Genomic DNA, 14622 nt, shown 5'->3' on the forward strand with positions numbered 1-14622 from the left:
ATGGGAGTCTCTCTTGTCAGTCAGCTTCATGTGTGGGGGCTCTTTGGTCTGTGACAGGGGGAGGTAGAAGTAACAGTGGCCATGCTTTGAGACAACATAGTGGGCTTCTCAAGCCATGAAACTGACCAGGCTGCTGAGGTAGGTCCGGCCAACCTGGAGTGGTGTGAGCACTGGGTCCAATTCACAGTTCAAAATGAAGTCATCTAAATCTTCTGTCCTTACTCAGAAATATTTGATAATAAAAATTGTTTTGGACATAGATCTAGCAAACATCTTTTTTTTTTTTTAATTTTTAATGTTTATTTATTTTTGACAGAGAGAGAGAGAGAGAGAGAAAGAAAGACAGCATGAGTGGGGGATGGGCAGAGAAGGAGGGAGACACAGAATGTGAAGCAGGCTCCAGGCTCTGAGCTGTCAGCACAGAGCCCGACGCGGGGCTCGAACTCACGGACCTCGAGATCGTGACCTGAGCCGAAGTCGGACGCTCAACCGACTGAGCCACCCAGGTGCCCCAAACATTTTTTTTTTTTTAATGTTTATTTATTTTGGGGGGGGGAGGGGCACAGAGAAAGAGAGAATCTAAAGCAGGCTCTGCACTGACAGCAGCAAGCCTGATGTGGGGCTCGAACCCACAAACCTTGAGATAAAGACGTGGGCCAAAGTCGGATGCTTAACCAACTGAACCACTCAGATGCCCCTAGAGCTTGAATTAAGAAGTCATTTAATATTTTTCCTTGACTTTATTTATTTATTTATTTATTTATTTATTTATTTTTTCAATATGGAACGTTTCAGGAATTTGTGTGTCATCCTTGCACAGGGGCCGTGCTGATCTTCTCAGTATTGTTCTGATTTTAGTATATGTGCTTCCAAACTGAGCACTTCCTTGACTTTAAAGAAGACTGTAAATAATTTTTGAAAATTCTGAAGGGTATTTCACAGTTTCCCTGAGTAGCCCATCTAGTATTTAAACATAGCATTTTAAACCTTAAAAATATCAGGCTATTCTATTTAAGCAATTTGTGACTTAGGTGAATAACCCCCTACCTAATAAAAATGCTAGCCATTCAAAAAAAATCTAAAACTTATGATAATTAGAGGGTGATAAGGAAAAACTGTCTCATGCATGGTCTGGGTTTTGTATGATAAAATTCACAATCTCCTTTTAGGCAGAAATCAGCATTTCTCATAAAAGGTATTATAATCAAATTATGATAAATTCTAACAGAATTAAGTATTCTGAGAAATTAACTTCTTTCACTTTCTGTTGATTGTTGGTCAAAGGTTTATTTGGTCTTTAACCAAATAAAAATTTTTGAGGTATTAGTTTAACTGGTCATTTTTTTTTTTTTTTTTTTTACTAAATGTCTCTAATTTGAGTGAATCTTTAAACTGGCCTATTTTACAACTCTTCTCTTATGGAAATTTTGAAATAAAACTTCAAATTTCATAATTCATAATGAAATGTTCATATTCAATTAAATATGTTCATAATGTACATAATTAAATTCTCTGAAACTTTCTTTTAACTGTTGAGGTTCAGGTATCAAATATATATAAATATTGCTGTGGTAATAGACATGACTCATTTTTCACCCCTTAATGATACTGATTGTATGTGTGTGTGTGTGCGTGTGTGTGTGTGTGTGTGTGTATCCTACATCCTGTCTCATTCTGATTAGTACATTATAGTGGCAATAACATTAGGAGTCTATGAGAGAAAAAGTTCTATTCAAACACTACAAAGTTAACTCAAGCTGTTTCCTTGACATGTCATGCTATTAATATGGTAAACATTAATTACATTTATGTGGCAGGAAGGGGAAGGGGAAGGAGTGGGAAGAAGAGAGAAAGAGAAGGAGATATTTTATGCAAACTCCTTTCTCCCCACCATTGGATAATATCACTATCTGTATAGTAAAAACAACACAGGTGCTTACTAGATCATTTTTGAATCAGTGAATGGATGACTACCGCTCTGGAGCTATTAAATATTATATACTATTGCTTGGAGGCAAAGAGAGAACTATTTTCTTGTTCTATGATTCTGTGGTTTCTTTCACTACTAAAAGCTGGCTAGGTTGCAAATTTATTTTAAAGTCTGAGAAGCAAAACGCTTTCAGATGAAAGGCAGGGAGAAAATACTCCTCAACATGTCCACTTTAGCACCAGGGAAGCCTAATCAATATCATTATCATTTACATGGATAAGCAATGTAAATTCATAAAAGCTAGGTATACTAACAGCACTAACTTATGCCTGGAATAAGAACTTTGTGCCAAGATTGATTCTATGCAATATTAGCTGTCCTGTTTTCGGTTGTGCACGTAAGAATGCAGGCGGCCACCTTTTCGATGTAGTTTCTTGCGCTGATAAGGAAAACTGCTGAAGTCATGAGGCTGCTCTGCTCAGAGCCCTCATGTGAGTCATATGAAAGCTCCAGCATTGCTGACCTCTGGCAAAAAGGGAGCGAACGAGGACAGGAGAAGCAGAGGGGAAGAGGTTCAAGTGCGGGTTTTCTCCTTGAACCTAGAAGATTATGGGTCAAGAGCTGTGTACAAAGACCCTCCAGCCTGGATGCAGCTGCCATCGCTGTTGGGAGGGAGGCGATGCACACAGCTGTCAGAGGACTGCGCCTGTGCCAGCGGAGGCTGCGATCGAGGTATTTGTAACCCGGGAGGAGCATCTTCCTCTGTTGATAAACTAGGGAGCTCAGAGACTCCCTTTCTGGAGCAGGGTCTGATTTCTCTGCGGTGGGTCAAAACAATAAAAAGAAAATTCTATTAAAGTCACTGAGAATTTATGGCTGTTGCTATCAAGTTTGGGGATGTTCTTGTAAAGCAAAAGGGAAAAATAATCCTATGCTTTGGGCTACACGAAATTCAGTTGACTTGAAGTTGAGAAAGTAGTTATTCTCTTGGAATATCTGAAGTACTAAGTTACACAGCTGAGCCCCAGAAAGCAAGCTGCAGTATTGGTATGCTATGGATTCAAAATCACAATGATTAGCTTATGATTATTAGCAATGACATACTAGAAAATTATTCCCCAAAAGAGATAAATTAAAAGAACATGAAAAGACTGAACCAAACAGAGAAAAATTGGAAACCATCCATCAGAGAGATTTAGGTTAATCTAAGTGTTAAAGAAATATTTTTAAGTGAAGAAACAATGTAGAGTTTTAGTAGGTGATATCATTATGGTCTTTTTTAAGGATCTGACTTTCGGGAAAGGATTTGCTTTTTGGGGTGTAGGAGGCTTAGAAAACATCTGAAGAGTAACAATCAGATAAGTGGAGAAGAAATGCTTTATGCCAGCTGCTGAGTCTTGACTTTGCATACATTTTATTCCTGTACTGCCTTTTTTCTCTAGCTAACAGACCTAAAAGAAGCATCATGTTCCATGACTTCATTTCACCCCAGGGGACTTCAGGCGGTCCGTGCCCGGAAGTACAAGAGTAAAAGGCCACGGAGTAACAGTGATTCTTTTCAGGAAGAGGATCTGAGGCAGGGTTTTCAGTGGGTGAGTGAAGAGCTGATGTTGAAGTAGAATGATTTAATACATGCTTGTCTAGGAGGCTGGCCTTTACTTCTAGGGCAGGTACTGAGAGGACCCCAAGTACACTTGGGCAATGCTAATTTCTCTAGGAAAAATGTCAACCCTAAAAAATGTGTTCTTTCTTTCCTTCCCACCTCTCTCCCCTCCCCATTCCCCTTAAGCAGAGGAAGAACCTCCCTTTTGGGGCAGCCTCATCTTACTTGAACTTGGAGAAACTGGGTGAAGGTTCTTATGCCACAGTTTACAAGGGGATTAGCAGGTGAGTAACTCATAGCTGGGAGAGACTCTAGAGATGAGGATCCCACCCCTCTGATTTGAAATTATAGAGCCAGGTAACACATGACAGAAGTTCAGGACCAGTGTAAGACACCATAGTCAACAGGGAGAGACATGATGATTTAAATAGTCTGGCAAGGAAAACAAACTTCTCTTGCCCTAGTTAAAATCAGTTCACTAAGACGTTTAGCAACTTTTCTTTCTTTTATTCCATTTAAAGTAGAATTTTTCTACTGCTGACCCAAAGAACAATTACTGCTCTTCACAAGTGCAGCTGGTAAGGTGTCTCTAAAGGGTTTTTCACGTCTCTCCCTAAAATACGAAGACAGAGTTTGCAACGTTGAATTTGTTCCTTCATTCTTCCTCTTACCTTCATAGAAGAAGCTGCACTTGGTTTCTACAAAGCATGATACATGCAAAAAATTATTAGTATTTGGGTTTGTATACTTGTAAAATATATAAAATGGTTGGAGAAAAAAAAAATAATGCTAATCCAGAAGCCAAGTGCCCATTTTGGCTAATGAAGTTTATTGAACATATGTGAAAGATCCATGAACTTCATTGGTTTTTAGCCAAGATGAGAAAGTCAGAAGGTCTGCTTTCTTTAATTTATGTTCCAATGGAGAAAATAATAGCTCAATAGTGGTTAAATGTTAATTTTAAAAATGTAATATAAATATTGTAAGACTAGTTATTATTTATCCTAGTAATCACATTATTAGTTTTTAATGTTAAAACAGGATTTTAGGCAAAAATCATTTTATATACATTATTTAATACAACTCCATAGACTATCTTAGGAGCTAAGAATATAAAATGTTTCCTTCAAGGGAGTCAACTGAGTAATAGTTTCAAAAATACATCAGAGGGGCACCTAATTGGCTCAGTTGGCTAAACGTCCAACTCTTGATTTCAGCTCAGGTCATGATCTTGCAGTTTGTGAGATCGAGCCCTGCATTGGGCTCTGAGCTGACAGCATGGAGCCTGCTTGGGATTCTCTCTCTCCCTCTCTCTCTACCTCTCCCTGGCTCACTCTCTCTCTGTCTCAAAACAGATAAACTTAAAAAAATACATTAGAAATACTCGTTTAAGTGCATAGAGATATACATACAAGTACATTCATTGCAGCAAGATTTATAATAGAAAAAGTAAAAAAAAATCAGAGTAAAAACCTGGTCACAAATGCCCATTCATGGAGTACTAGCTAAATAATCACCATGCAGTGAAGTGGTGTGCAGTCATCTAAAGTATGAAGGAGATGTACCAATACAAGGAGATGTCCGATATTTTAAAAAACAAAAGCAAGTTACAGAACAATATGTATCCTATATTCTCATTTAGAAAAAAAGTACTCAGGTGTACTATGTGTGCATAAATTTATGTGTGCATCGAGGAGTCTGGAAAAATGCATAAGAGATTGTGAAATGTAGTTACTTCTAGTGGCTAAAACTGTGGTGGGCAAAGAAAGATTACTCAGACTTTTCATGTTATTTCTTACCACAAAGACATTACATTTATAATTTTAAAATAAGTAAAAAAATATCACAGAGATGGATGCCAAATAAATTCAACACCAATTACTACTTTTTAAAACTCTGAACAAGATAGGAATAGCATGATAATTCCTCATTATGATGTAGAGTATCTCAAATCAACAATCCACATACCTTCTTTCTTAAATACTAGAGACACCTCCATTGATTTAGAGATAGGACAAGAATTCTCATTATCCTTCACTGTTAAAGATTATAGCAAATATTCTAGCCAATGCAATGACCAAAGAAAACCCCTGACTATCATTTTTGTGGACTACAGAATTGTCTACCTAAAAAACCCAAGGCAATAATCTAAGGAACCAGTAGCAGCAGTATGACAGAATAAGGTGATCAGTTACAAAATCAAAATACACTTATCAAAAGTTGTCTTGTGTATTAACAATAACCAGTTACTAGAAAGTTCAGTAAGGGAAGTTACTCTCACAACATCAACAACAAAAATCATTACTGTCATAAAATGGGCGAGGGTAACTGAGGGACATAAAGACTTGAGAAAGAGTCAGACAGGCACTCATTCATTCTACTAATATTTATTAAACACCTACTGTGTGCCAGACACTCTTTTAGACAATAAAGATTCATTGGAGAACAAAGGTGACAAAATTCTCTGCTCGTATGGAGTGTACATACTAGTCACGGTAAGATAGGCAATAAACAAATTAATGAAAGACTGAGTTTATCGAAGAGTGAAAAGTGCTTTGGAAAAGAATAAAACAGTGGAGAGGGATGGGGAGCGCCAGAGTAGGGTGGTGGATGACTATTCTAAATAGAGAGATGAGAAGGGAACACTTGAACACAGACTCTGACAAAGGTGAGGCAGGAGCCATGTGCATGTATAGTGGAAGACAGCCTCATGCAGAGGGAACAGCAAGCAACAAATCCCTGAGGCAGGAGTAGGCCAGGCATTGGAGGGGAGAGTGGAAAGACACGTGGACGGGGAAGAGCTGCAGTTGCAGTAGATCGGGTGTATAAGGTATTATGGGTTATTCCAGAGGTTATTGAAGTACAGAATATTTGAATTAGAAAATCTAATAGTGCAAAGATGTCAGTGATTCTTTAATTGCAAGTTTTAATATATGTTATTTTTTAAAGTTTATTTATTTATTTTGAGGAACAGAGAGAGAGAGAGTGTGCACAAGCATGGGAAGCAGGGGAGGGGCAGAGGAAGGGAGGGAGAGAAAATTCCAAGCAGGCTCCATACTGTCAGCATAGAGCCCAAGGCAGGGGCTCCCCCCACGAACCTGAGCCAGCTAGAACCTGGCTCTATCTCATGATCTGAGCCAAAATCAAGAGACAGATACTCAACCGACTGATCCACCCAGGCACCCATCAAGTTTTAATATATTCTAAATATGTTCAAAACCCACAATAATTAAAATAGTATAGTATAAGAAAAGGCAGATCAAAGAAATATGATTTTTTTAAGTCCAGAACAGTCACAAACCTAAGTATTAGTAAGATCTAATATATAATCATGGTATATACGTCAAATCACTATCAAATCAGTGGGGAATAGAAGACAGTCCAATAAACGAAGCTGGGATGATAGTTAGCAACTTGGAATAAAGTAAATATATAATATGAATTCCTAGTAGATTAAAGAGCTAAATGAAAAAGAAGAGATAAGAGCTGGAAGAATAGGTAGAGGAATTCTGTGTAACCTTTGGGCTAGAAAGGTCTGTCTCTTCAAAACACTGAAGTCGGAACCCTTAAGTGTCCATGGTGCCCCATCTACCCATGTATGTTCTAGGAAGCCCTAGTTCTGAGATACCTTAGGATATTTCATTGAAAGTTACTATTGCCAAATTGTTGCAGGGAACCCTAAAACAAAGTAAAAAATGTGATTCCTTATTATAGATGCTCTCAGCATCTTTAAAATGTTAATGTATACCATGACTATCTAAGAAAGATTAAGAAAATTGAAAAAAAAAAAACTTTTGTAATGTTTATTCATCTTTGAGAGGGAGAGTAGTGGAGGGGCAGAAAGAGAGAGAAACACAGAATCTGAAACAGGCTCCAGGCTCTGAGCTGTCAGCACAGAGCCCAATGGAGGGCTCTAACTCACAAAACGTGAGATCATGACCTGATGCTTAACTGACAGAGCCACCCAAGTGCGCCAAGAAAAATTTTAAAGTGTAAAGCATTTTCTAAACATATTTGACCAAAATACTGTTTTGGGGGGTGGAGAGAATTTCACAGAGGTATGCTCTGAGTAAAAAAAACATTTTGGAAAATATTGAACTTCATAAAAATTTTAAAGTTCCAAATTTCAAAAACATGTTCAAATAGACAAAAGAAATTGGTGAAAAGTATATACAAAATATTTCAATTAAAAAGATATGCAAAATATTTCAATATCCAATGCAAATTAGCAAATCACAAAAGAACAGAAAAGACCAATAAATTTAAGAAAATTCAGGTCCACAAGTAGTTAAAGAAATAGAAATCAAAATATGATAATCCTTTTTAGGCAAATTAAATAGGCAAAAAATAAATGAAGATAAAAGTATGACACCAAAAAACAAACCCCACATTTATGAGGGTATGTCAAAGGGACACAGGAACCAACTGAAAGAGCTCCCAAAGGACAAATCTGGAATATTTGAGCAACAAAAAACTAATATTGGATTATAACCCAAAGTGTAAAATAAATATCTATGAGTCTACACTGATATAAATAAATGGCTCAATAAATTAATAAATGGGAGAGAAGAGACAATTTTCCTGTGCAGAAGAATTCCAAATAATTTATGTAAATAACCCACCCTCAAGGAGTTGAAGCATAAATCCCCACTCCTTAAGTGTGACCTACTCATAGTGACATTCTTCCAAAAGTACACTGTGGAAAGGGAGTTGAGGGGGAAAGAACTACAGTGAAGAAACCTGACAGATACTGTCTCAGCCTGGTGATTAAGGCCAATATAAAGTCATAAATTCTGACAATAGTATGTATCCTTAATATGATGGGATGAAAATGGCACTTTACCTTCTCAAAATCCATATCCCCCAACTAATCATCAAAAAAAAAAAAAAAAAAAAAGTCAGAAATGCTGCAATAGAGAGGTATGCTACAAAATTTTTCACCATTACTCCTCAAAACTGTCATGGTCATCAACAAGTCTAGGAATCTATCACAGCCAAGAGGAGCCTAAGGAGACATGACAACTATATATAATGCGGTATGCTAACAGAGAAAGGACATTAGGTAAAAACTAAGGAAATCCTGGGGGTGCCAGTGTAGCTCAGTCGACTGAGCGTCCAACTCTTTCAGCTCAGGTGATTGTCACACGGTTTGGGAGGTCGAGCCCCGTGTAGGCTGTGCACTGACAGCCCAGAGGCTGCTTGGGATTCTCTCTCCCCCTCTCTCTGCCCTTCCCCTCACCCAAAATAAATAAATCAACTAAAAAAAAAAAAAAAAAAAAAAAAAAAACAACTAAAGAAATCCTGATAATCATACTGCAATATGTAAATGTATCAGACATTGTACAGATTTAACCTACAAATTCTGTACGTTGATTATGTCTCAAGTTCAAAAAGACTAAGATAGATAAATTTATTGATTTCATAAATTTTTACGTATCTACCATATCTACTTTAAAAAAGATAAAAAGAATGCATTTTGAAATCAAGTTGGAAAACCATAATAAACTTGTAAATGTTATTTTTAAAAAAGGCAATATGTAACAGCAAGTAAATTTTTAAAACTTAAAAATCATCAGGGTGCCTGGGTGGCTCAACCGGTTAAGCGTCTCACTCTTGATTCCAGCTCAGGTCATGATCCAAGGGTCCTGGGATTAAGCCCTCATGGGGTTCTGCATTGAGCATGGAGCCTGCTTAAGGTTCTCTTTCTCTCCCTCTGTGCCTCTCCCCTGCTCACACTGTATCTCCTCTCTCACTCTCTCTCTGAAAAATTAAAATAAAATAAACTTAAAAATCATCTATGAGGCACCTGGGTGGCTCAGTCAATTAAGCAGCAGACTCTTGATTTCGGCTCAGGTCATGATCTCACAGTGTCAGGCTCCATGCTGTCAGCTTGGGATTCTACTTCTCTCTCTGCCCCTTTCCTGCTTGCTCTGTCTCTCTCAAAGTAAATAAATAACTTTGAAAAATGATCTATAATCCATCACTCTAGCATAACAATTGCACATGCACAATTTGTCTTCTACTTGCACATGGTTTATTTAAAGTTACAAACATGGTGTGCTTGCTATTTTGTATTCTATTTATTTTATCATGAATATTTTCCACTTTCTACATGTCTCTGGACTTGAGTTTTTGTCATGAATTCAAAATATTCCGTTGCGTTGATGTACCACACATTTTTAAATTGTTCTTCTAATGTTGGACATTTCAGCTATTTCTATTTTGTTCTATTATGAGGCACCTGGGTGGCTCAGTCAATAAAGCAGCTGACTCTTGATTTCGGCTCAGGTCATGATCTCACAGTAACCATAAGCGTTAGTTAATAAACTATAAGCGTTAGTTAATAATAGTGTATCAATATTGGTTCATTAATTACAACAAATGTATCATACTAATATATTCACAGTGGAAGAAACTGGATGTGGGGTATGTGAGAACTCTCTGTATTATCTTCTCAATTTTTCTGTAAATCTAAATCTGTTCTAAAAAATGAAAAAACAAAACAAAATAAAAACTCTGCCCAGTGTTGGCAAGAAAGTGCTGGGATGGCCATTCTCATGACCAGTGAGTGGTGTAATCACTCTGTGGCATAATTTGGGAACATGCATTCAAAACAATAAAAACTTGTGCACAGCATACTCTGACTTAGCAATTCCAACTCAACCCTAAGAAAAGAATGGGGGCTGTGTGAAAAGACTGATACAGACATGATCATGACTGTATTTTTATAATAGTCAAAAGAAACATTTTAAAAGCATTTGGAACCGGCCAAGCATAAACACACTGTAGTGTATTTATATGATAAAATATTATATCATCATTAAATATTTAATTAAATATCATCCTATACTATAAAGAATGAATAAAAGAAAAATGGCAGAAAAGCAAGTTACTGATAACATGACATGAATCCCACTGTATTGAAAATCGCGTATTTATACATGTATTAAAATCTCAGTTCTCTGGCACCTCACTTACATCCGTGAACAAAACATTGAATAAGGGGAGAGCAAGAGGAGGTTAGAGAAAGAGGTAATGGTGGGCCTGGGCAGGTCAGGTGGCACCTAGAAGGTAGTTGTAAGAATTTGGCTTTTATTCAGATTGAAATGTGACCAGGGCACCTGGGTGGCTCAGTTAAGCATCCAACTTTTGATCTTGGCTCAGGTCATGATCTCACAGTTTGTGGGTTCCAGCACCCCCCCCCTCCCCCCATTGGGCTCTGTGCTGATGGTGCAGAGCCTGCTTGGGATTCTGTCTCTCCTTCCCTCTGCCCCTCCCCTGCTTGCGTGCGTGCGCTCTCTCTCTCTCTCTCTCTATCAAAATAAATAAATACATAAGAAAAAAATTTTAACAGATTGAAATGTGACAATAATGGTAGGTTTTGAGCAGAGAAGTGATTTATTCTGAAATTCCCTTAAAAAGGATCCCCTGGGCTGCTCTATTGAGACAGTAGGGGTAGAAATGTACAAGTAGGGAAACTGTTAGGTGGCCACTACAATAATTCAGATGAAAAATAAGGATGGTCCAAATAAGTGCAGAAAAGGAAATGAAAGGAACAATATACATCAAAGTATTATGAGGATGGGTTTAGTGCCTTTCTGTGTTCTCCAACGTTTCTATAATGAGTAAAGAGGAAAAAAAAAATATTTTGGTATACATACATATGACTTTTAAAACTGCCTATTTTTAGAAAATTGTGGATTCATATGCTGGAATATATTTGGAAGGAAAAGCTACTTTCATTAAACTATCCTTAGTATAAACTGCTGCTATGAACCATCTCAATAAATGTGTGTCCTCCCCATCCCTCTCCCCACCCCCAACTCTTCCAGGATAAATGGACAACTAGTGGCTCTAAAAGTCATTAGCATGAATGAAGAGGAAGGAGTCCCATTTACAGCTATTCGGGAAGGTAAGATCCAAGAGATCTATCTTACAGGTCCTTGATTTGGTAAGAAAAAAAAAAATCCATTGAATCTATCCATTCAGCATCTAGCTTTTGATATTTCTAGAAGTAATATTATAATCACAACTGGAGAATAGTATGGAAGTTCCTCAAAAAATTAAAAATAGAACTATCCTATGACCCAGCAATTACACTACTAGGTACTTGTCCAAAGGATACAAAAATGTTGATTTGAAGGGGCACATGCACCCCAAAGTTTATAGCAGTGCCATCCACAATAACCAAATTATGGAAAGAGTCCAAATGTCCATCAACGGATGAGTGGATAAAGAGGATGTGGTAGGTATGTGTGTAGATATATACATACACAATGGAATGTGTGTAGATATAGATATAAATATAGATATATATCTACACACAATGGAATATTACTCAACATTCAAAAAGAATGCAATCTTGCCATTTGCAACAACACGGTTGGAGCTAGAGTGTATTATGCTAGGTGAAGTAAGTCAGTCAGAGAAAGATAAATATCATGATTTCACTCAAATGTGAAATTTAAGAAACACAACAGATGAACATAGGGGAAGGGAAGGAAAAATAAGTTAAAAAGAGAGGGAGGCAAACCATGAGAGACTCTTAAATACAGAAAAAAAAACTGAGGATTGTTGGAGGGGCACTAGGGGGGGATGGGCTAAGTGGGTGATGGGCATTAAGGAGGGCACTTGTTGGGATGAGCACTTATATAAGTGATGAATCACTGGATTCTACTCCTAAAACCAGTACTACGCTGTATGTTAACTAGCTTGAATTTAAATTAAAAAATAATAATAATTGCAACCGTATTCTTCATTATAGTTTTTGGAGCATATTTATACCATCATTTTATGATTTATTCTTTTTTTAATGTTTTTATTTATTTTTGAGACAGAGAGAGACAGAGCATGAGCAGGGGAGGGGCAGAGAGAGAGGGAGACACAGACTCCGAAGCAGGCTTCAGGCTCTGAGCTGTCAGCACTGATCCTGACGTGGGGCTCAAAGCCATAAAGCACGAGATCATGAAATGAGCTCAGGTTGGACTCTTAACTGATCGATCTACCCAGGCGCCCCTACATGAGCCATTTGAAATCTAATGATGATAGGATTGCTATCAATTTCAGAAAAAAAAAAAAAAAAAAAAAGACGACGATGAAGAAGAAGAAGAAGAAGAAGAAGAAGAAGAAGAAGAAGAAAAGAAATGTCTCTTCTCTTTTACTTTCTCCCCTGTTAACTATTTTCCCTTCTTTATGGAACACACACTTATATGCCCAGCATATTGCTGGGCATTATGAAGGATGAGAAGAAAAAGCCCTGATTTTTGCTCTCTGTCATTTTCAGTCTTAACAGAGCAGATGATTCAGGTTACAAGTGTTATAATGGATGTTAAAAAGAGACATAAACTAATATGAGAACCAGTTAGTCTCAGTGTGGCTAATGGAGTCAGTAGATTTTGAACTGAGCTTGGAAGGATGGGTTATGCAAACAGGCATGGAAAAAGCAATTTACAAAATGAGTTTATAACTGAATTTGATGCCATTTTCAAAAGTCTTTTAGAGCCCGTGGGAAATATGTCGTTTTGAATTTGAGTATAGGGGCCAAATGGCCGTCAGGTTAGCCGGGAATTCATCCTGGTAGGATCAGGTGCATTCTGGAGGAAAGTGTGGTTTTAAGTGTTTAATATAATGGAAGCTGCATTTACTAATGTACTTATTAGTGGTCCCCATGAAAGTATGATCAGATTTAGAAGGAGTGTGTGGATAGGTTGAATAGTATTTCTGAACATAATAGAAATCCCCAGGTCACCAATATAATGGGAGAGCCTCTGGCCCAGCTTCACCGCATTTTCGTGGTGTTGTCTTTGTGCGTTTGAGCTTGCCTATTACTTCAGGACTGCCTTGCTCAAATTTTGCCCACAGTCAAGTTTTTCAGGTTGACATTTGACTTAACAATGAAAAATTTTGCCAGTTTTGCTAACAGATGGTTCTCAGCATGGTTCAGAAAAGCTGGATCTGTATTGTTCTGTATGGTAGATGTTTCTTTTATTGCATATTTACTAAGAAATTGCCTCTCCTTCACAGGTGTTTGCAATTACATTTAGTATTCAGCTGTGGACTTTCTTGGTTTGTTTTATGGACTTACCTTACTGAACGCTTTGCTTGTATAATATTAAAAACCACAAGAGGATTTTTGACATATTGGAGGTTGTTAGGCATCCATTTTCCAACAATGAATGTTTCTTTTTCCATCATTGAGAAAGCTAGAAGCCCTTGTTAAAGAAGCCCTCTCCCCTCAAGAAGGGATGAGGCCTCATTTGAAAACTTTGGCACTGTCCCATTTTTCCTGCAAGAACTTTAAGGATGTGAAACCAGGGAGACAGGAGGTTAAATGAGAAGGGATGGAAGGCAAAATAAGAACAGCTGGAGTTCATTAGTTAAAACCCTGGGTCACTAGCTAAAAAGGCAACCGAAAGCCACATGCAGAAAAACTGAACAAGTAATGCAGATTTTTTTTTTAAAGCCTTGAAGCAGGAATTACTTTTCCTGAACAGTTTGGCTTCTCTGATGGGATATCAGCCAAAGATTTACTGAATAGAATTTTACTACATGCATGGTTTCTTTATATATAAGTAGAATACATGTGGTGGTTCATTAGTCTGGCCATTTGGAATACTATTTGATCTTAACATGTAATATTATGAAATCAGCAAAAGTATGAACAACACGAAGGAAAACATATCTTAATTCACATGCCAGATACTTTTCATATGTTACCTCTTCCAATCTTTTTAACAATCTCTGGAGATAGATATTACTATTATTCTAACATATAGCCATGCTTCAAACCAAATCTCTCTGATTCAAAAATCTGTACACTCTCTATGAATATTCTACAAATATTTATTGACCACCTACTATGGCCAGGCACTCTATTGGCTTCTAGACACATAGTAGTGCACAAAATAGACATGTTCCCTACCCTCATTCCTTTGCTAATTAAAAAGATTAGCTGCCTTTATAACAACTTGAAAAAATCTTCCATAATTGGCTCTGGAATTATATTTTAAATGTTTATTTTTACAACTAGGAGAAGATACTTTCATTTGAATAGGTGAATATTTTAAGCTTTTATATAAGAACACATTCC

General features: G+C 37.2%; 1 protein-coding gene and 1 non-coding gene across 5 annotated transcripts in view; one reads left to right on the plus strand and one right to left on the minus strand.

Annotated features, from left to right (window-relative positions):
- Positions 1 to 775: 775 nt before the first annotated feature.
- Positions 776 to 882, minus strand: LOC123600132. The gene has a single exon (XR_006713511.1). It is a non-coding gene; the product is annotated as a U6 spliceosomal RNA (small nuclear RNA).
- Positions 883 to 2422: 1540 nt separating this feature from the next.
- The window catches only part of CDK15 (cyclin dependent kinase 15), an 84379-nt gene continuing 72179 nt past the window's right edge, over positions 2423 to 14622 (plus strand). For 2 of the 4 annotated variants that reach the window (XM_045480769.1, XM_045480767.1), the window contains exons 1-4: positions 2423 to 2662; positions 3373 to 3522; positions 3720 to 3817; positions 11366 to 11445. In XM_045480769.1, the coding sequence (XP_045336725.1) occupies positions 2540 to 2662; positions 3373 to 3522; positions 3720 to 3817; positions 11366 to 11445 (451 nt within the window). In that variant the 5' untranslated portion in view covers positions 2423 to 2539. The remainder of the gene's footprint in view (positions 2663 to 3372; positions 3523 to 3719; positions 3818 to 11365; positions 11446 to 14622) is intronic. The other 2 variants (XM_045480770.1, XM_045480768.1) reach the window with 1 other exon arrangement.

Source organism: Leopardus geoffroyi, chromosome C1 (assembly GCF_018350155.1).
Source record: "Leopardus geoffroyi isolate Oge1 chromosome C1, O.geoffroyi_Oge1_pat1.0, whole genome shotgun sequence".
Taxonomy (NCBI): Eukaryota; Metazoa; Chordata; class Mammalia; order Carnivora; family Felidae; genus Leopardus; species Leopardus geoffroyi.